Here is a 23,938-nt window from a genome sequence, read left to right on the forward strand (position 1 = left end):
CCGACGACGGAACTCTATGCCGGAAGACAAGAACGCAGGTGTGAAAGAGCCCTTAGTTGCCCATAGCAGCCAATCAGATTTCACCTTTCATTTTTGACAGCTCTTTTGGAAATCCAGTTCTACTTTACACCAGTTTGATAAATGACTCCAATTATGTCTACTGGGGTCACTATTTTTCCAGCAGTATAGTACCTGGGGCATTGGGGGGCACAACGGGCACAGGCATTGGGGGTGGCAGCAGGATGACACTGTGGGGACACCAGGATGGGGAGGTTGATGGAAAAACTGAGAAAGCTAATGTGTCTGTGTTACAAACTCTGTAGAGACGAGATGCGGCTGAAAGAATTTGTCATGGCGGTCTAACGGAGGAGAAGAGGAAAGAGAAGGTCTACATGGCAGGAGATGTTTCTGGATGTAAGGGGTATGTGGTCAAGTATTGGGGGGCGGCGGGGAGGGGGCAGAGAAAGGACCCGCCCCGGGTGCCAAACACCCTAGGTACGCCACTGGTGCTCCAGAATTGCTATATTATGAATAATACAAGCATCTACTAAAACAGATGGGCACATCTGACAGATCCTCTTTTAGTATTAACTAAATACACAGATAAAGAAAAAACTTTGTGTTGTGTGTGTTATGTAATGATGGCAACATGATGACAAACTGATAAATCTCATTTCTGCATGACCAATAGCTATATAATGATTATATGTTGGCTGTAAAATTGCACACAATTTGCAGTTGCCCTTCTTGCGGCATTTAGTAATTATAACATTGTTAGCAACACACAAAAAAAACTAATGGACACCTTACATCACATAAGAGCAGTTATCGTTATCAGCCAAGAAAAATGTTGATTCCTGCTAGGGAACATCTAATTAATAATCTGAAGAGACAAGGGGATCTTTACTAATGACATGAAAGCCTGAACCCCGACCTTCTGGCCACTGCTCATTGGGGATCACTATAATCAAAATAAACTTGCAAACACTTTTGAAATGATTTTATTTTACAATAGTTCCACACTATAACTCTTTATTATTTTTTCCACTGTTATATTTCGTCAGTTATCCAACACAGATCACATCGAACACAAATGAGGTCTAAAATTTGAGTCACAGCGGACCACAGCTCCACATAAAGACAAATCTTCAATGTTGTGTTGACCTGCCAGGAAAATAGACAAAGATAAACAGCACAGCAAACATGTACCTGCAATGCACCGCTTGCCTATTAAATATTAACGGCTTCATGTACATTTACATAAATCGAGCAGCAGTGGCTAGAACTTTCACTGTTGCTTTTTGGCTCTGCTGTCAATGGAAGAAGCCGAAAACCATGCGTCTAGGATGGATAATGAAGCAACCTCAAACTTTCTCTCTACAGTGACCTGAAGATGCTCAATCCTTAGTCTTGAAACATGACTGCAATACAACATTCTGTGCCATGTACTTTTCTTCTTCCATTTCTTCCAGTGTAAACACTTCTGAACATAAATTAAGTCTTCCTGTCAATCACATTCATAAACTGAAGTTGAAGTAGAAAAAGACAGATGGATGATGTATGGTGTACAGCACTGAGGAGATGGCATAGTGACTTTTTTCTTAAATATATATAATTTTTTCTCTCAGTGAAGCGATTTCCTTCCCCTTTTTCTTGAAGTCTATTCATCAGGGTGGTCTATGTCAACCATCAGACACTGGTGGAGTAACCCATCCGTACTTCTCATGAGTCTTCACCAAACTCTTAAATGTTGCTTCTGCCTCTTTGCGGCTAAAGGCTTTTTTAGATTTTCCAGCTTTCCTGCAAATACGACCCTATGGGAACAAAAATATGGAACACTATCAATAACCTTCACATGATATAATCCAAGGTGCTGACTATTTAACATGAGAGTGTGCCTGAACATCTGTATGAGGCAATTTAGTATAAAAAAACACAATGAGAATAAAGTTAGAAGGCCATTCCATAATGAAATGATCCACATAATCTCAGTTTATCCAACTGTTCTTGGCATACATCAAAAGAAACACACTCTTGAAGTGAGCTTTATGTCAAGGGGTTAGTCATAGCGACTTATGTTTACATTTTGAATAGAGAAAGCATGGAAAAATGTAACGCCTATTACCATTAATATTAAAGGGGTTGTGTCACTTCTGCAAATAGCATTTATTATGTAGAGAACGTTAATACAAGCCACTTATTTAGGTATTGTTATTATAGTGTATAATGTGATGGAAAAATGATTCCAGCTACCAAAGGATATAATATGGACAACCACAATACATTAGTAAGTGCCTTGTATTAACTTTCTCTACATTATAAATGCAACTTGCTGAAAGGTAAATAATGCAATGAAGAGCCACCTAATGCCTCAAACCTACTCACATAATGATCATACAGAAATGGGCGCTAAAGCCGGCCCATCAGTGCTGGTGACGTCCCGAATACACTGCTGGGCGGAAGCCTTTGCCTAGCAGTGTGCGGAGGTAAGCAAACCCTTGCCTTGCGCAATATGCTCATATCAATATTAAAATCCCAGAAAACTCCTGGGGAATAAAAAACAATCGATCGCAAGGTGTGCCCAGCCAAACAAGTGTCTGGGAAAGTGGAAGAAAGTGTGTTCAATTTCTCTGCGGCAACATCACAAGGGAAATTATTACACGGTAATGTCATGCATGGACATGCTGGGTGTGTGAGTCACTTATTGTACCTCTAGGACAGGTACTGGTTTGGGAACTAGTTCAATGTTTGCAAAATAGTTTTCTGTACAGCAATGAATTAACAAACATGCATTAGGTAATGGCAAAAGGAATTCCAATAGAGAAAGCATGTTTAGGTTTCAAGAATAATCTGCGCAATAGGAAAATGAATGCTTCCATTTTATGCTTACATATGCTATGCTAATTCTTCCTACAAAAATATACCTGAATATGAGTTTTGATAAAATAAATAAATAATAGAAGTCATTAAATAAAAGCCATACAATTTATTTTTAAAGATAGTTCTTCCATCCGGATCCGCTCATATAATGCAGACGATGGGATCTGTTCAGAACGGATCCGTCTGCATTATATTTTAGAAAAAATTCTAAGTGTGAAAGTAGCTCAGTCCAGACTTTACATTGAAAGTGAATGGGGGACGGATCCGTTTGAAAATTGAGCCATATTGTGTCAACTCCAAACGGATCCGTCCCCAATGACTTACATTGTAAGTCTGGACGGATCCTTTTGCCTCCGCACGGCCAGGCGGACACCCGAACGCTGCAAGCAGCGTTCAGGTGTCCGCCTGCTGAGCAGAGCGGAGGCCAAACGCTGCCAGACTGATGCATTCTGAGCGGTTCCGCATCCACTCAGAATGCATTAGGGCTGGACGGATGCGTTCGGGGCCGCTTGTGAGAGCCTTTAAAAACGGAACTCACAAGCGGAGCCCCGAACGCTAGTGTGAAAGTAGCCTTAAACTGAGTCTCAGATATGTATATTGCTAATGTAGTCTCCCATAAGGCACTAGTGTAACATACCCTTTGACAATGATAAAGTGTTATGTAGGACCTTAAAGTTGATAGCCTATGCTAAGGATAACCGTTATAGAGGTTGTTTGTGCTACAGATATTGAGGTACTATCCTCAGTACAGGTCATCAATATCAGATCAACAGGGGTCTGACTCCCAGTACCCCCCAGATCAACTGTTTGAAGGGGCTCGTGCTAGTGCTGCGTCCTCTTCAATGTTTACCTGCACAATGTCTCCTCTGTAGTGACGGTGCATTGTAATTTTAGATCCCTCTCCCAATCACTTGAATGGTATAATCAGCTGTAATTACTCTGCAGTATAGTCAAACAAATGCCAAATAGATGTTCCTGCTTTGAGGCAATCCACACATCTAGTCTGGCCACACATATGTTCTAGCCTCCACCTTTCCAGAGCTGCTATGCTTTCCAGTTATGAACTCCATTTTCCAGTGCACTATTAAAAAATGAATGTCTCAAAAAGCTGACCATACACATAAAATAACAACTCTACGAATGTTGCAATATCAGTTATTAACCTTCAATCTCCATATACACATGAACGTTCATGGTTGTGGCCAACTCTGCTTTTCTCAAGAATGTCTGACACAATCAGGTGGTCCATTTTATTAGAATGTTCTTTAATACATCTGCAAACCAGTGGGTGCTGATAGCCACCTAATGAAGTGGCTAGCTTATGGGAGAACTTCCAGAATAAATGTAAGAACGTATGTTCCTGATTATTGCCCAGGGATCAGCCAACAATGATCAAACCCTTATTTCTCAGATGATCACATCTTTTATTCTGGCATAAAATTATTGGATGTGCTGGCAGCAAAAAAGGAAACTGAAAGTGCCTGAAGAATCGGACAATGGTTAGGTCACATACAGTACCAATGACTCCTCAATATAAATGGCGCTTAACAAGCGTCAATTGACTTGCTATATCTGTGACGGACACGTAATGTCTTACTTCTGATCACAAATCAGTTCTTTAAGCTACAGGTTTATTAGTGTAAGTTCATCATGATAATGGCTCATGTGGAAGCACGATGGCTCAGTGGTTACTGCACTGGTGCCTTGCAGCGCTGTGGTCCTTAGGTTCAAATGGGACTAAGGACAATATTTGTATGAAGTCTGTATGTTCTCCCCGTGTTTGTGTGGGTCGGGTACTCCAGTTTCCTCCTACACTCCAAAGACATACTGATAGGGACCTTAGATTGTGAGCCCCATTGGAGACAGCTTGATGCTAATGTATGTAAAGTGCTGCGGAATATAGTAGCGCTATATAAGTGCATCCGTTTTGACCTCTTTGGGTACTTTTATTACCCATGGATGCCAGACAAAGAGCAAAACTTTTTCATTAGTTGATATAACTCAGGCGAAAAAAGGAATGAACGGATAGAAGAGATATAAGTGAACGAGACCTGTCAAGTTCAGCTTAATCACGAGTGATTATGTCAGCTCAAATGACCATTCACATTAAAGGGATTTTCTGGGATTTTTATACTGATGAACTATTCTCGGGATAGCTCGTCAATATCTGACCGGTGGGGGTTCGGCACCATTGACAATCAGCTGGTTGAAGAGAAGGCTGTGCGCCATGCGAGCGCAGCCTTCCCTTTATAGTTTACCTGCTCTCCGTCGAAGAAACACTTACAGCGTTATCACAGAAATACATCACAAATTAAATTTGCTTACGGTTCAGTACAAGTTCTTTAACGTGTTAGAGTAATGCATTTTTACTGATACCTCATATACTTTACTATCCCACTTCAGATTTTATTGTTTTATCTCTTGTGCTAAATCTATCCCATTTACAAGTAGAATGAGGCCATGGGTGTAATTCCTAGTGGTATTACTCTTCTTTCCAGGTTCCAGGCTTTTAACCTATTTTTAGCAGTAAGTAAAGAATGCCCGACTAGTTAAAGAGATTATTGAGGCAATGGAAAAGTCCGCCAAAGTACAGCACTACAATTCCCTGGTTTCGAGACGCTTTCAACATGAGATGTGTACAGAGCATTTCCCTAATATAATGTTACTATCGGAAAGATTCCCTTTTGCAGGGCTGTTAGGACTCTTAGCTGCTACCCTTCAGGAGCAGTCATCCCATCAGCACTCTGCATTCTCAATGCAGGCACATGCACTGTGTTCTGTCACTGTATTGTAGTCCTTCAGGACTGCAGTTCTGCTACAAATGTGTCCTGTCAACAAGCAGAGCAACGGACTATTCCATTATTTTTATTTTATTGTTTAGTACTTTAGTAATGTGTAATGCACAATGGTATTTTGCTGTAAAACAGGCATCCTCAAACTGCGGCCCTCCAGCTGTTGTAAATCTACAACTCCCACAATTCCCTGCTGTAGGCTGATACCTGTAGGATGTCCAGGCATGCTGGGAGTTGTAGTTTTGCAACAGTTGGAGGGCCGCAGTTTGAGGATGCCTGCTGTAAAAGAAAGATGGGTCTAACTGGCTAAACCTGAACCCCATGGCACCATAAACAAAACAACTAAAATATTATTTTTTGCCTTACAACGTAAAGTGGCTCTCAGCAGGAATCCAGCCCGTGTTACCACGGACCGCTCACGGCCATGAAACACAGCCGCGTTCATTCGGCCTAAGGGACATCAATTTGGGGGAAGGGGGCACCAAAGTGCCTAGGACAGCATGAACTGTAAATACGGCCCTGTGTATGTGTAGTTTATACCTCCTCTCACTACAAGCAAAATGTAATCCCAACTATCCATGCATGTGCATGTATATCTGCCAAATCGGTTCAGATGAATGGCAGTCATACTTGTCTGAGACAAATCTGCAGCATGTAAACTTACCCTAAAGGGTAAAGGGTAATGCTTGTGACAATGTAGAGATGGAATGAAAGTTCATTATGGTTACTATAAGGAGATTTACAATTGTTAAAGGCTAGTATATAGCAGTATAAAAGACTGGTTCAGAGACGGGTCAAAGTGATAATAAACACTGAATATAGCAGATATACATATTCACCTATGGCAGGCATGTGTTCCACATTTCCGAGGTATAAACTAGAGGCTAAGCAATGTATAATCTCATTTATCATAGGTCAGTAAGTGCTTGTAGGTTATCACAACTTCCTTCCAAAATCCAAGGTAATTGCATCTATAACCTCGTTCTTTCTCCCATTCAGATGTTGGCTATTATTGCATATTAGCTTCTTAATAGTTATCACAACCACCTTCTAAAATGTACAGTAATTGTACCTATAATTCCATTTTTTTTCTCCATTTCAGAAGTTGCCTATTCATGCATATTTGTTATATTGAATAGAACTGCAATATGGCACAAAGTGAAGCTGAGTAATGAGGCACTTTCACAACTAATGAATGTGTTCATGTTTCGACCTGCAACAGGTCACTATGTAGCCCTAGCTTTATGTTTTACATTATGTTATACATTTTATTTTTATTATTACTGTATTTATTTAAGGAACTTAGCATTAGTACACCCATATCACCCATGTGAAAATGTACCCACTTCCTTATGCTTAAAGGGAACTTGTCACATTGAACATTGTGTCTGAGCTGAAGGCAGCATGTTATAGAGCAGGAGGAGCGGAGCAGAATGATATGTAGTTTTATGGGAAAAGATTCAGTAAAACTTGCAATTTAACCATTTAAATTCTTGCCGATTCTGAGTTTTGACGTGAAGGAGGCGGTCCTATCAGTGATTGACAGCTGTTTCGGTATGCACTGTTATAGAGGGACAGCTGTCAATCACTGATAGGACCACCTCCTTGACATCAAAGCCCAGAATGAGCACAAATTTGCAAATGTTTCCAAATTTTTGGTAAATTTGGTATTGTTTTATAAATAAAAATGATTTTTTTTTAACTCCATTTTACCAGTGTCATGAAGTACAATATGTGACGAAAAAAAACTATCTCAGAATGGCCTGGATAAGTAAAAGCGTTTTAAAGTTATTCACACATAAAGTGACACTGGTCAGATTTGCAAAAAATAGCCTGGTCCATAAGGTGAAAATGAGCCCGGTCCATAAGGGGTTAAAAGGTGTTGGCCACCTTCCGGCTACCATGGACCAATGTGTATATAAGATGATTATATGATGCTTATTAAAATAACCTTTGTTGATATTCTGTGCCGTCTTCTATATTTTATAAACCATGCACCATTGTCAGGCACATCTTCTGTGCTGTCTGCATAGAGGTCCTGTCCATAAGATGGCAACTGATGGAGGGTTATGTGGCCACATCACTCCACCTCCTCCATTCAAGCACACTGCTCCTGCACCAAACTTCCAATAGTTCAAGTGTAGATGGTAGATTCAGTGAATTTGAATGGAGGAGACTAAGATTAGCCTGGTCACATGACCCTCCATCGGAGCCCATCTTATGGACTAAACTTCTCGGTGGACAGCACAGGAGACTTGGCCAACAAGGGGGCATACCTTATGAAATATAGAAAAATGGTGCAGAGTATCAGCAAAGGATAAATTTGGAATTCCATATAGTCATCTTACCTACACACTGGTCATTAGTAGCCAGAAAGTGGCCAACCCCTTTAAGGATGGCCGTGAATGTCTATACTATACATATACACAGAACAGATGTGTATTATAAAATATGTTCCCATAAATATCAAATGATAGTAATTATCTGGTACACATTTTCCTTAAAAAAAAAAAAAAAAAAGCTGAGAAACCTAGAATATAGAGGTTTAAAAAAAAAAAAAAAAAGAGAGAATACTTCAGTCTTCTAGCAAAATTGGTCACAGTTTCCTTTAATTCATATATGTCAAAACTCCCATTCAATGGTTAGCATTAATCAGGGTCTTAGGTGGGAGGATAATGTCTTACACAATGTACTGTAGGTATCACAGAAAAAATAATAGATACTATACAACTGAGATAAAAATCAATCATTGAGCACACATTTCTACTCGTCACGGTGCATTGGGAGGCCTTTCATTGGTGAATGGGTTAATTGTCTTCAGCCAGTCAGTGTTCCATTAGGTAAAAATGGTGTATTTGAAATCCACATTATCAGCGAGACTAACAATACTTGAATGTCTGTAACCAGAAGTAGTGGAGAATGCCTCCCAGCTTCACCTACAGAAAGAGTAACCTTGATCTGCTTTATTGTACAGAAGTAATGAAGAGAAGCTTAGCTTCCTGCTGAAATCAGTGTGTCACTCAACGCTAGCTCAGATAAAGCTACAAAGATTAGACGTGCAGATATCTCAATGAGCGGCCATCGAAAAAAAAAAATCTCCAGGACGGTGATACTGCAATTTTTACAATTTCTTTTAATTGTCTCCCTCATGAGTCCTGAAGAATGTACAAAGACTAAAGCCAGACATACAAAGCTATTTTCCTGACTATCGCAAATGTGGTAGTTTCTTATGCCAGTCTTAGGGTGGGTTCACACTAGCGTTAGGAATTCCGTTATGACTTTCCGTTATAACATGGTTATAAAGGAATCCATAAGACGGAAGGATGGATCCGTTCTTCTGCCTATAGACTTGTATTATGACAGAATGCAAAACGGAAGCCTTTAAAAAGGCATTCTGTTTGCTTTCTGTCCTAATAGAAGTCTATGGAATCTAAACGGATCCGTCTGGGTCCCGTTATGCAAGACGGAAAACAAAGTCCAGGACTTTGTTTTCCGTCTTGCATAATGGGACCCAGACGGCTCCGTTATGCTTTCCTATAGACTTCTATTAGAACGGAAAGCAAACGCAATGTCTTTTAAAGGCTTCCGTTTTGCATTCTGTCTGGGTATTCCGTTATTTTCTATTATAACCATGTTATAACGGAAAGCCTTAATGAAATCCCTAACGCTAGTGTGAACCCACCCTTAAAGGGGTTGTCTCACTTCAGTAAATAGCATTTATCACGTAGAGAAAGTTAATACAAAAATTCAAATTCAAATCTCCGCCCACCGGTTTTACACTATAATATCCTTTTTTAAACAAACAAAAAAAAACATTTTAGTATCTCTATAGTCTGAGAGTCATTTTTTTTTCTAGCCGATTGTCTTAGGTAGGGGCTCATTTTGTGGGGGATGAGAGGACAGTTTTATTGGCACTATTTTGGGGTGCATATGACTTTTTGATTGCTTGCTATTACACTTTTTGTGGTGCAAGGTGACAAAAAAAAGCTATGGAGATAATAAAATGTTTGTTTTTTGTTTAAAAAAGGATATTATAGTGTAAAACCTAAATACATTTTTAAAAAAGTAGACATATTAGGTATTACCGTGTCCGTAAGAACCTGCTCTATAAAAATAACACATGACCTAACCCCTCAGATGAACACAGTCAAAAAAATAAAATAAAAACGGTGTAAAAAAGCAATTCCTTACACCGTTTTCATATTTTTTTTTTTAACTGTGTTCATCTGAGGGGTTAGGTCATGTGAGCCATAGTTTTTTTATTTTATTTTTTTCTGGGTGATTGTCTGTGGCCAAATAGAATTAAAATTGGGGAAGGGGATTATAAATTTAGTACTCCATGGAAGTGTGGTACTCCCTGAAGCAACCATCAATGCAGAGGCCCGGATGATCGGGGCACGTGTCACACTGAGTGGTGGTGTCCTTCCGTATCCCCCTCCTGTGACACACTCTGCACTTTTTTGGGGGACCGTCCCTTCTTTCCAGTATGGGGGACCACACCTGGAAAGTGTTAGCCAGGGATGATCCGGGCGCCTCCAGTTCCCAAGGTACTACGGCCTGCTCTTTCCCGGTCAGAAAAGATCAGGGCCTTGAGGACTGCCTCATAGAACTGCAGGAATTTCCCTGTGTTGCCAGCGCTCCGGGACAGCACAAAAGAGTTGTACAAGGCAACCTGTACCAATTAGACCGCAACTTTTTTGTACCATGCCTGGGTTTTGTGCATGGCGTTATATGGCTTGAGGACTTGATCAGAGAGATCAACTCCTCCCATATACTGATTGTAGTCCACAATACAATTGGGCTTGAGGACCGTTGCTGCGGTACTTCACACAGGGACAGGTGTGGTGCCGTTACCATGAATTGTGGACAGTACAAGGACATACCTCTTGTCCTTATAGCTGACCAGCAACAGGTTTCCACTGGTAAGGGCACAAGTCTCACCCCTGGGGATAGGAACCTGGAGGGGTGGGTAGGGAGGCCGTGTTGATTTTTCCGCACAGTCCCACAAGCGGATGTGGATCTGGCGGCGAGGGACTGGAACAAGGGGATACTAGTATAATTGTGGTCGGGCACTCACGAAAAGAAGGACTCCTACCTGCTGGGTTAGCTAAAGCAGTTAGAGTTATGCTGAAACCGCGACGTTGAAGGGATAGCTGAAGGAGGCCATCCCCTTGGTGTGAAGCTGAGAGTGAGGGTGGGTAGGGTGGGAGAGTTGACACGTCGTTCATTGAAGGAGGGGCAGAAGCACCATGATATAGGCAACCATGCCCTTCCCACAAATACAGGCCAATGAATCGGCCTTACCACTTGTGGTCGGGCACTCACGAAAAGAAGGACTCCTACCTGCTGGGTTAGCTAAAGCGGTTAGAGTTATGCCGAAACCGCGACGTTGAAGGGATAGCTGAAGGAGGCCAAAAAACAACAACAATTCCTTTTCATTCCAGAAGGCTACAAACAATTATTCATAACACCAAATTCTGACAAGCAAGATTAATTTCAGTATACGGACAAGGAATGTAGCGGCTGAAACAGGACCAACGACCTAGTCTTTTGATTGCATGTGCTGGAACCTGATTCTTTGAAGCAGCAGATGCCGCCCCTATGCGAAAGGAATGCCCGGATATTGTGGACGGGTCTACTGCAAGATTGGTTAGTAAAACCCGAATATGGGTTATGAATTGGGGACAGGTAAGGTGAGTGTTGTCGAACGGTAGTAAAGGACTGTCGGGCGGCTTGTTCGGCAGAGAGGACAGAAGCTGTTGCAGCACGCGCACGGGGCACCAATGATGAGAGGCCGGAAGTAAAACACCTGGGTTGGGGGGCCTACCAGAGAGGTCTTAGTGGTGAGTAGCGAGAGTATGAAACCATCTCGTGAAGCCAAGAGCTGACCGAGAGTGACGTATCTACTACTGTTAGCCGGGGATGTAAACTCGGCCGGTCTCAAAAACCCATAAAAGGCCAGGTACATGGCAGCTTTAATTACCAAACTATGCAGGGCACCGAATGGTTTCTTGTCTAACAGGTCGGAAAGGTCGCGGAAAATCTGGCCAGTGACGGGGAGCCGGCGAGTGCGTGTCTCGCTGTCGCTTTTCTCGAGACCCTTCAGAGTAGCTTTTACGGCATGGATTGAAAACAACAAACCTGGCTGGGTGAAACTCATAGCTCTAAAATGTTGCACCCCTGCGAGGTAGGACTTGACCGTGGTGTGAGATAATTTCAAACTGGTGTGACAGTAACTTATGAACGCCAGGATGTACTGAACAAACTCGGTGTCACCTTGCGGACATGAGTCCTGAAATTTCTGGAAGGCTCTCCAACCTGTCTGGTAGGCTCTGGCTGTATTGGGCGAGAGGGACTTGACTAATAGTGACCGAGCGGTAGCGAGATGAGCTTCTATGGAAGGGTCAGAGCAGCGTATGGAGGGACTGGGCTCCCGATGGCGTCTGCTTCTGGACAGATCTGTGAAAAGAGGGTAAAATTAAAACGAGAACGCGTCGGCTACAGCTATATGTGAAGCTATGTAACAGAACTGGTGTTGTAATGACAGAAGGACCAAGCGCCTAAGAAATAACATGACATATGGAGACTTAGAAGATCCACTATTGAGAATCTCGATGGCGGCTGCATTATCGGACACGAAGAACACAGTCTGACCTGACCAACTTTGACCCCAGGTATAGGATGCTGCAACTAAGGGGTAGAGTTCAAACACTGCCGACCAATGGTTGCTAAAAATAGCTGCGAAACCTGTATTGGCAGCGGCGTCGGACAAAACTACGGGGGAGTTGTCGGATATCGTGGGAACAAAGAGTGAGATGCCATTCCATTGCGTGAGAAATTGATCCCACATGTTCAAGTCAGCCACGACCATATTGTCCAGGCCTATGCTGCTATCCTGGGAAGGGGCTGTAGGAAGGAGTGAAAGTAAACGAGACACAAATGCCCTACCTTGCGGAATTATGCGAATCGCAAAATCCAGCATGCCTAACAGAGACTGTAGCTGTACTTTCTTAATCACTCTCAGTTAATCAGTTGACGTGAAATTATTATTCTCTGTGATTTGTCCCTTGGCAACCTGGCAACCATTTTCTGGGTGTCCAATACTATACCAAGGAATGTGATGACTGAGGAGGGACCTTCCACTTTCTTGGGAGAGACAGGAACCCCCAATTGTCTGAAACACTCCAGTAGCAAATGAAGGTCTTTGGGGGGAGCGTTAGGACGCTCGATATTAAAAAATCATCCAAGTAGTGAATAATATTGTTACAGTGGAATTCATGGACTAAAACCCAGTGGAGAGCCTTGGCTAACTGGTCAAATAACCATGGGCTACTCTTAGACCCGAAGGTAAGATTGGAAGCAAAATAATAAAGGCCCCTCCATTTGACACCATACCACTGCCAGAGGGACGGTTTGATCGGTAGTAATTTGAAGGTGTCTGCAATATCAGCTTTAGAAAGGATGGTGCTGGGACCTAACTGTAAGATGAGAGCGATGGCTTGATCTATGGTCGCATATCTCATACTAACTTCTTCTGATGGAATTAGAGAGTTGATGCTAGGTATGGGGGTACCATGCGTGGCGGATAGGTCGATAATCAACCTCTCTTTGTTACTGAATTTACCGAACACAACTCCTATCGGGCTGATTCTCCACCGTTCAAAGGGTGATGACGAAAAAGGGCCTATCAGGAAACCTTTGACTAATTCCGCTGAGATTAATCTATCGGAGACATCGGGGTGATGGTCAGCGGACTGTAAGTTCCTGCACTCGTGTATAGACTCTGGAAGGGCAACCATCCCGGTGCGGAAACCGAACATAAACCCTGTACTAAGGAACACCACGAAGCCTGGGTCAGGATACCTGCGTAAGAACTGCTGCAACTGAACTATATTCACAACACACATGTAATTATTATCTGATTTTAATGAACAGACTACTTTAGGGTGGGCTCTGAAGCAGTTAGTACATATGTGTAGCAAGCGGCACTGACTGAAGTTACAGGATGCGTAGTTAAAATTATTGCAAATCTGTGACCTGCCGAGTAGTTTGATGGGTCTACCCAGCTTGTCAACTAAACCAGAGTATCTGTGCGAGTCGGACGGACCGGGAACAGGACCTATGGAACTGGACCCCTCACTTAGAGCAGCCTTATGACACCACACAGTAGAATGGTAAATTGATTGGCACAGGGAGCACGATGGTGCCTTAAGCCCGGCGAAATGCCTACAATATATCTCTGTATCAATATTAGCCCAGTTTGTGAGAAACTGGAACTGACCCAAAGTGGCAGCTGCCTTGGCCGAGAAAGAACAGTGGTAGTCGTAGAAGGAACTACCACCATACTTGTATCCCAACTCCGTTATCCTAAATAAATACAAATCAAGTTCTTCCAACGAGAAGCGATAGCTGAACCTAGAACACCCCAGTGATTGGCGAGTCTGACGGTGGCACCACTGACCCACTACCAGATGGAGAGAATGGAATAGTAACACGACATAGCTACTGCCATACTGTACCCTGAAGGTTGAACAACATGCAGAATATATTTTGAAGAAGGACGACACAGATCCTGGAATAAAATCACATGTAAGATCCTATGCGTACGACATACCGCCAGGCGTAGAGGCGTGCCACCAACAATACGGAGATACTCTAACTAGCACAAATTTTTTTTTTATTCCCCCCCCCTTTTTTTTTTTTCCTTAAATAACTCTAACTAAATCTCCCCAAGGTGGTCATAGCTCTGGCGGCCACTAGATGGAGCCAACACAGAGCCATGGACTGCACTGCCGGCAGTCGCCACCAGAGGGAGCCTGCACCCTCAATCACTGCCCCATGGACTGTATCGGCTCCAGCGGCCACCAGGGGGAGCCCACACAGTTACCAGCCTCCTGCAGCTCGTACAGACCGCAGAGGAGACCACAAGCAGGAACGCCCGGGTAAGCGCGCCGCAAAGATGACATGGGGCCAGTGCGTGCATAAGGGGGGGGGGGGAACCATACTGCTGACAAGGACCCTGCCTAACTAGCGGCACAGCGGCCCATGCCAGACATTAAGGGGGGAGAAATTTGAATCGGGATCACGCTGACCCCTGCACCCTACGATTCGTGCCACGTGGGAGCAGAAGCTGCCTGGCAGACGCTCTGGTGCAGTGTGGCTCCCCCTTACCTAGGGAGCCGGCACTGCCGGCCGGACTTATGAGATCGAGACTGCAAGTGTGGCAGTCACTTACCTGATCCAGTAGCTGTGGTAGTAGTGTTTGCAAGGCGCACAAAACAAACTTCTAGGAGCTTGAACAGAAGCAATCCTCACGAAACTAGGCCAGAGTTGACACGTCGTTCATTGAAGGAGGGGCAGAAGCGCCATGATATAGGCAACCGTGCCCCCTCCCACAAATACAGGCCAATGAATCGGCCTTACCACAAGTTATCCACGTACAGGTGGTAACTCTTATCTAGCAGTGGGTGCATAAGGTCCCACACAAGTTTCCCGCTAACACCCAGAGTGGGGGGACATTCTGGGGGTTCAATATGGGAATCTCGCCGCTCGTACACACAAAACTTGTAAGTGTACCCTGAGGTGCTCTTGCAAAGTTTGTACAGCTTCACGCCATACCTCGCCCGCTTAGAGGGAACATACTGGTGAATAATGAGTCTCCCCTTGAAAGCAATGAGAGACTCATCAATAGCGACCTCCCTTCCAGGTACATAGGCCTCCAAAAATTTGGCTCTAAAGTGATCGATGACCGGCCTGATTTTGTATAGGCGGTCATGGGCAGAATCACCTCAGGGGGGACATGCTGCATTATCTGCATAATGCAGGCATTTCCGAATGGCCTCAAAACGGGAATGTGTCATGGCCATACAGTAGAGTGGGGTCTGGTAGAGGACGTCCCCACTCCAGTAATGCCACTGGATTTTTTTACTAGTCCCATGTGCAGCACGAGGCCCCAAAACTTCCTCATCTCGGCTGCACTGACCGGAGTCCAGCCACCGGACCTAGCCAAAAAGAAGCCCGGGTGTTGAGCAATGAACTGTTGGGCGAACAAGTTTGTTTGCTCCACCATCAGATTCACAAAGTGGTCACTGAAAAAAAAAAAAAAAATATGTCATATTCAGTGAAGCCCACTGTGGGAATCTGGATTACTGGTTAGCCAACAAACTTAGGAATCACAGGCTCAAAATACTCTGGGGTTCACCAGACAAGTTCACCGGTAGGGGGCTCACGTGGACTTATCTGGTGGGCCGGAAAACTAGTACGAGCCCCAGGGCGGCTCATACTAGTGTGGGCCACAGGGTCCCTGGCATGGGGTTCCCCTTGCTCCGCCTGGCAGTGTCTCTGCCACCTCGGGAGCTCATCATCATCACTAAATAATGAAGAGAACGCGGATGACAAGAGGAAAGTGGGGTCATTCTCATCCTCACTGGGGCTCTCGGAGTTGGAGGCAAGCAGGGCGTATGCCTCCTCGTCCGAGGACGTCTTGCGGGCCATAGGGTAGTGTGTGTGCGTGGACGGATGTTCACGTTTACTACCCTAACCCACCCTAAACCTAAAAAAATAAATAAAACTAAAGATTCAAACTCGATGATCAGCGGTGGGGTGGGCGATGCAGTAACAGTGGCCGGACGCTAAGAGTGCCGGCCACAGTCAGCGCACGCACAAAAAATAAATAAATGCTTGCGCACCAGAAAATATGTGTGTGGGGGGGGGGGGGGGTAGGTGGGCAAGCTGCAGCACCCCTGGGGGGTCTTGGGTCGCACAGCTGAGTGTGAAGCCCAAAAATAAAACTTTTTCTCTCCCTAAAACTATCCCTCGGTCTCCCTGCCTAATCTAACCTTTCCCTAAACCTATCCCTGCAAACTTTGGTGGCTGACGTGGCGGTGCTGGGATCAGGGATGGATGGACGGATGGTCTCCTCTCTCCACGGAAGCAGTGTGGACTAGGACAGCAGAGCTGAGGGAAGTTAACGCCTGCCCGTCCAGCCAAAAGGATGCGATCCTGAGAGGTGATGTCACCGCCACATCTCAGGATCTAAGGATGGTAATTAGTGGTGCATTATCACACCACTGATCACCATCCTATTCTGGATTATTGGATCACCGGAGACCCGAATGACCCGGAAACGCAGCAAACCGCTGAATTGTCCTGCGGTTTGCTGCGATCACCGATATTTCAGCAGGCACTCTGTTCCGATCACCGGAGTAGATGACATGCAATGAGATATCATGACTACATATAGCCTTTAGGTAGCATTGTGAACTAAAAAGGAAGACTTGTCAAGCCTCAGGTATCTTGAGTATGCGAGACCGCGCATACAAATGAAAAAAAACTAATAAACAAATAAAACCAAACATTGAAATGAGAAACAAAAAGGGTGACAGGTAAATTAAGACATTATTAATATGATGTAAGGTGAAAGGGATCCAGTTTCATTTAGGCCAGGGTTTTGGACCCTGAGCAGCTGGAGGAGGAGAAGTGGATGGAAGACAATCAAGAGAAGTTCCTATAAGCTCTCCAAGGGGACCAAATACGAAGAAAAGTGGATCTAGAACGCAACTCCCAGTGTGAAATCTCCTCTAATCTGTAAATCTGGTCTACCCTGTTAATCCAATGGTCAATGCATGGTACTTCCGTGGACAGCCAAAGGGTAGGGAGAAGTAATCTGGCTGCTGCCACTAGGAGGGAAAAGAGCGAGGATTTTAATGGGCCTACCCCATCCAAACCCAGAGTTAACAGAGTAAGATCCGGAGTACAGGGGAGAGAGGTCTGACAGATCTGGTTGCACTTAGAAATTAAAGTGTGCCACCACGGATTGATTAATTCACATGACCACCAGATGTGTAAGAAGGAGCCCTTAGCCTTATTACACCTCCAGCAAGTATCTGAGGCAGTGGAGCCATAGAGACACGTCTTATCTGGGGTCCTGTACCATCTCATGAGGATCTTGTAACTGTTCTCCTGAATGCGCACACATCTCGATATTTTATGTGGAGAGATCAAGGACTTAGTCATTTCGGTAGGTAATAAGGTCCTTTGGAGGTCCTTTTCCCAAAGACCTATTATAGCAGGTTTAAGAGTTGGAGGAGGGGATATCAGGCGTTTATATATTGTGGAAATGGTTTTGCGTGTATATGTCTTACTGTTTATCATTTCTTCAAACCAGCTAAAGACACCGGGTAGGGGCGTTTTCTTAATGAGAAGGAGAGATTCAGTTTTAAGAAAGTGTAACAGGATAGGGTTGAGAGCCTGAATGTCCAGTACCTTAAAGAGTTCAGGGTTAGATAATACACACCCATCTTGATCTAAGATCTGTGTGATCGCGATCTCTGAGGATCTCAGAGCAAGGGGGCAGCTATCTCTCAAGTCTTTGGGGGCCAGGTTGATTATGTCTTTTATCTGCAATAGGGGGGAGGGTAGAGTTAGGACCTCAGTGTTGGACAAGAAATTCTTCCAAACTTTTAAAGTGTTCCGTACAAGGGGGTTGGGGATAGAGCTTAGAACAGGAGGTAGTCTATCCGCCAATAGAAGCGCTCTGGTAGGGGATGTTAAAAGGGCATTCTCCAAAATAAGCCAAGATTTATTAGGTTAAGGATATTTTGATGTAAAATTTCCATGTTTGGAGAGTAGATTTGACCGTCGGCAGTAAGTTGGTATTATTTATATTGCCCACTTTAGGGCTCTTTCACACTTGCGTTCTTTTCTTCCGGCATAGAGTTCCGTCGTCGGGGCTCTATGCCGGAAGAATCCTGATCAGGATTATACCCATGCATTCTGAATGGAGAGAAATCCGTTCAGGATGCATCAGGATGTCTTCAGTTCCGGACCGGAACGTTTTTTGGCCGGAGAAAATACCGCAGCATGCTGCGCTTTTTGCTCCGGCCAAAAATCCTGAAGACTTGCCGCAAGGCCGGATCCGGAATTAATGCCCATTGAAAGGCATTAATCTGGATCCGGCCTTAAGCTAAACGTCGTTTCGGCGCATTGCCAGATCCGACGTTTAGCTTTTTCTGAATGGTTACCATGGCTGCCGGGACGCTATAGTCCTGGCAGCCATAGTAAAGTGTAGTGGGGAGCGGGGAGCGGGGGAGCAGTATACTTACCGTCCGTGCGGCTCCCGGGGCGCTCCAGAGTGACGTCAGGGCGCCCCACGCGCATGGATGACGTGATCACATGGCACGTCATCCATGCGCATGGGGCGCTCTGACGTCATTCTGGAGCGCCCCGGGAGCCGCACAGACTGTAAGTATACCGCTCCCCCACTCCCCACTACTACTATGGCAACCAGGACTTTAATAGCGTCCTGGCTGCCATAGTAACACTGAACGCATTTTGAAGACGGATCCGTCTTCAAATGCTTTCAGTTCACTTGCGTTTTTCCGGATCCGGCGTGTAATTCCGGCAAATGGAGTACACGCCGGATCCGGACAACGCAAGTGTGAAAGAGCCCTTAGAGGCCAGTAAGAGAATGGATAGTCTTTCAGTCTGACTAGTATGTTTCTCTATGTTCACCCAGAGTTTGTCAGATTGGGGAGTCCACCATGCTGTTGATTGATCAAGTAGCGAAGCAATATGATATGAGATAATATCTGGGAGGCCCAAACCACCATGGTTTTTATGTCTGGTCAGTATCCCAGCTGCGATTCTAGAGTGTTTGTTTGACTAAATAAATCTGTTAAATTGAGATAGATTTTTTTTTATTATTGGTTTTGGGATAGCTACGGGAATTGAGCGCAATTGCTATAGGATCTTGGGTAATATTAGCATTTTATATGATATCCTTCCCCACCATGATATTTCAAAGGAGTATAAGTGGTTAATATCTGATTGGAGTTTGAGAAGTAGTAGTTTTAAGTTCTCCTTAACCATATTTGAGATTGAATATGATAGTTAAATGCCTGGGTATGGAATGCAATGTTTAAGACTTGATATCGATAGGTACTCAGTCCCCCAAAGGACTGTTCTCTGTCATATTTTAACAGCCTCTCTCCAATGTCTAGCGCAAAATTGGAAATCCTTATCAACTTCTCACATGTCTCAAGGATTAAGGAAGGTAAATGTCAATTGTAGGTTTGAAAAAATGATTGCCAGAAGCAACAATACACTTAATAAATACACAAAAAATTGGACACCATGGTCTTCATCAAAGTACTTTTCATTATTAGACAGTTAGATTAGGTTGTGATGGACATATTTTCCTTTGCATAAGGAACCTAAATAGGTTTTCTAAGTTCTCTATAGTAACCTATATTTTTGTTTATTTCATCTCTAACCTCATCTACTAGTTTATCTTTTCTTTTACATTTTACATACAGTACACAATACTTTTTGGCCACACAAAGCAGGCTCCAAGCACCAACTAGAAGGTTGCTTCATTGAAGCACAATAAATAATAGGATGATGCTTTACATAAAATAAGTTTATCTGAATAATTGTATTATGTTGGAATTTATATTCTCCTTTGATTACCTGATTATAATGGTATTCTGCTTGACACTGTAACAAATCAAACTGTAATTTCTTTAACCATTTGAAATGAAAAACTCAATAAAAATGATTGAAACAGGATGGTGGGGATGTGGCTAAGGAGCAGCTGCACATGTCTCCATAATCACAGTCTGTCCTGTCCTTCCTCTCTGTACTTTATGTCTCCTCATGAACTCCATTCCTACAGAGATTTAGCTGAAGATCTTCTCAGATAAATTAAGGATCATAATCCCTGACAAGTAGGAGAGGAGGATGAGGCAGCTTTTTAGCTCAGTGTTGTGAACTAACTTATCACACAGGAAGACAAGGACAGGTTTTGTACACACTAATGGAAAATCACTGCGTCAGGAAAGGGTTAAAATATTTTAACACGTAAAACGAATTACTACTGTAATTTACTTTCTGTCACAAAAATTGCTCCAGGTGAAAGATATTCTCTTCATTATAATATGCACATCCACCTACTTAGGTGATCACACATGTGCTCCATCCTTCATCTGTCAACAGCCATTACTACTATTAGAAGCTGTAAATAGGGAGAGTGCTGCAGCAGAAAGGACACACTGAGAAAGAACACACTCCCTAAGCTAGCAATCTGAAGAGAATGTTGCAGAGCAATTGGAGCAATGAGTGGGGGAGCTCTGAATCAATGTGAGCTACAAGGCTATTTCTAAGACTGTCATGTACTATACGATAACAGAAGCAAACACAATGCGACAGCACTCTGCAAACATAGAATATATAGACTAATACAAAGGAAACAAAGGAAGCAGCACTCCAGTGCAAAAAGGATGTGTTATTCGCTCAATGTCAGACAGCAACGGTTCAGCTTCTCCTTTTTGCACTGGAGTGCTGCTTCCTTCATTTTCTTTGTGCACTATCTAAAATGAATATGAAGTACTTAGCAAATATATTTTGATCAAAATCATTTCTGCCCATCCACCACGGCAAGGTTACCTCAATCTGGATACAAACCTACTCTATGATACCTCTCTCTCTCTCTCTCTGCCATCTGGCCTCTTAATTCAGAGAAGCAGACTCCATATATACATACTGTGAATGAGCCATGGGTCTGTAATAAGTGGTCGTACCATGCATTGCCTGCTATACATACCATTAATGGTTAAAATATCGCAATTTGTAGCTCAGCCACAATCAGTCCCTCAGCTAGCCTTGCTAAAGTGAGTCTCTGGATTAGAAGCAGTCGGTCATCATTTTTATGCTCCCCTATCTAAGGGCACGGAGACACTGAGCAAAATACTGGGTCACTTGGGTAATAAGCAACTGCAGAGTGAGTTGAGCTCTGGAATCCACAAAATACAGACAACCGCCATGGAACCCTCATATTAGTGAGCTCCAATTTTCCCTGGCTTCACCTCAGATTGCAGTAGGAGGACAGTCATCAGTAAGAGGACAAGGAGAGCTGAGAGCTCATAAATTCAGGGACTCCTGAGCTTGTGTTCAGCAGACTCTAGCTTTTGGCTCACACTGGGACTGCTCATTACAGGTTTTGGCAAAACAACTGCAAAAATGGAATGTAGGTGGAATCCACCTTCCCTTCCCAAACACCCCCCTTCCTCTGTGCTTGGGCAGCAGGAACCCTTTAGCACAAGAGCAACTAAGCATGGACCCCCTTGTGCTTGTTACCACCCACATCACATTGTACATTTCTGTACTGCTCTTCATGTGGGAGTTGAATGCAGCTGGAGCCGCTATGCACCGCTAACCCACAACCCCCCAGCTTGGTACCACGCACACTATGCGTACATTCCTGTACAGCGCTTCCATGTGGGTGCTGAATGCAGCTGTAGCCATTGTGCATAGAAGCCAATGAGCACCGTTAGCACCCCCCCCCCCTAACTTGTTACCACCCACACCATGCTGTACATTCCTGTACAGTGCTTCCATGTGGGCGCTGAATGCAGCAGGAGCAGCTGTGCACAGAAGCCAATGTGCACCGCTACACCTTCCCCCCCCCCCCTAGTTTTGTACCACACACACCATGCTGTACATTCCTGTACAGCTCTTCCATGTGGCGCTGAATGCAGCAGGAGCCGATGTGCACAGAATTTGGTATACAGCCTGTAATGGACAACATGTTCTAAAATGTGTAATGATCATTTATTCATTCAATGGTTGTTTTACCATTAAAGGGGTTGTCTCACTTCAGCAAATGGGATTTATCATGTAGAGAAAGTTGATACTTATCATGTAGACACTTACTAATGTATTGTTATTACCCATATTGCTTCCTTTGCTGGCTCGATTTATTTTTCCATCACATCATACACTGCTTTTTTCCATGGGTTACTGCCACCGCTGCAGCGCAGCTCCCACAGTCCCGGCCACTGGAGAGGCTGGCGCTTTTTTTGTTATAGTGTGCAAGAGCGGCCACTGCTATAACCCATGGAAAAGATCAGTGTATAAAGCGTAAAAAAATTAATGGAGCTGTGAAACAGGAGAACACCCAGTAAATATGGCACTCCATCTGCTCCAGAGTGGGTGCCACTTTTAAAGACCTGACATCCGCAAAACATGTATGGTGACTGTCAGGAAGGGGTTAAAATAACATTTAATGGTGGCACAACAACTTTAAAGAGGCTGTCTCATCTCATAATTTCCCTGGCGAGATAGGAGTAGATGCCAGCCCTAGGTGGTCAGGCTTATGGAAACAGCCGAGGGGGCTGGTCTTGCACTGTTTCTGTGGAAACAGCAAGATGGGACAACCCCTTTAATGACAACAATCCACCCCACCGAATCTTCCACATGAGGGATACACTGCAGCATTTTCATAAAATATTAATAAAACATAGTGGTTCTTCAGGAGCAATGAGACATGAATACATTTTTGATCCTATAGGACTACTTTTTTTTTTAAGCTCCTTTAAAATTTGCGTCGGAAGCTCCACTAGGACCTTCCGTGACAGAAATTGTCAAAATTAGCAGAGAGAGAAAAGTTCTGCATGCAGGAGTTTTTTTCTGCTAAAAAAATGTTTTTGCAAATGGAAACCAAGTGGTTAGTTAGTGGTAATTATAGTCAATGGGATCTGTTAGGTTTGGTTTGTGATAGTTAACGAACAACGGAGCAGAAGAACGTAAATAAGAAGCTCTGACGTGAAAGCAGTCTTAAGCCTCATTAACATGTCCATGTCCAAGCTCAAATCCATGAAAAGGTGGTCAGTGATGTCTCTGTGAAGGATCTGTGTGTGGTCCGTGTGTCCGTTTTTTGCTATTTGCCATCCGTGTTTCACAGACAGTGCAGCTGAAAAATAATTTTCAAAGCCTCTCTTCCTAATGATCCATGAAACACAGATAAAACACGATTGACATCCGTGTTGTATCTGTGTTTTTCACAGACCCATACACTGCAATGGGTGTGATGGATCCGTGAACACGGACAAAATACAGCATGCTTCCGTGCTAAAATACGGATGTGTGAATACACACAATAAAGTAATGGGTCTGTGGAAAACACGTACAGCACACATTCGTGGAGCACTGACGTGTGAAAGAGGCTTTAGAGTGAGAAAACCATCACACAATTCCCTCCAGGAAAACTAAGGTATCTGTACAGCATTACGACCCTAACAAATCAACCAATATTACTATCTCTTGTTTTCTGTCTCAATATCTGCGAGACCCATGCCCAAGCAAGCGATTCTCCCCACAATTGCCCAAGTGAGCATGATAACTGTTACATGGACAACCATTCACTAAAGAATCCAGATTTTCTTAGTAACATGTTATGCAATGACGATTTGCTGACCAAAAAAAACGTA

The 23,938-nt window shown here is 43.7% G+C and overlaps 1 protein-coding gene across 1 annotated transcript in view; it reads right to left on the reverse strand.

Moving 5' to 3' along the window:
• Positions 1 to 991: 991 nt before the first annotated feature.
• Positions 992 to 23,938, reverse strand: part of UBE2QL1 (ubiquitin conjugating enzyme E2 Q family like 1) — a 70,680-nt gene continuing 47,733 nt past the window's right edge. Inside the window, exon 2 of the mRNA XM_044294907.1 lies at positions 992 to 1,814. Within this exon, the coding sequence (XP_044150842.1) occupies positions 1,683 to 1,814 (132 nt within the window). The 3' untranslated portion in view covers positions 992 to 1,682. The remainder of the gene's footprint in view (positions 1,815 to 23,938) is intronic.

Source organism: Bufo gargarizans, chromosome 5 (assembly GCF_014858855.1).
Source record: "Bufo gargarizans isolate SCDJY-AF-19 chromosome 5, ASM1485885v1, whole genome shotgun sequence".
Lineage (NCBI taxonomy): Eukaryota > Metazoa > Chordata > Amphibia > Anura > Bufonidae > Bufo > Bufo gargarizans.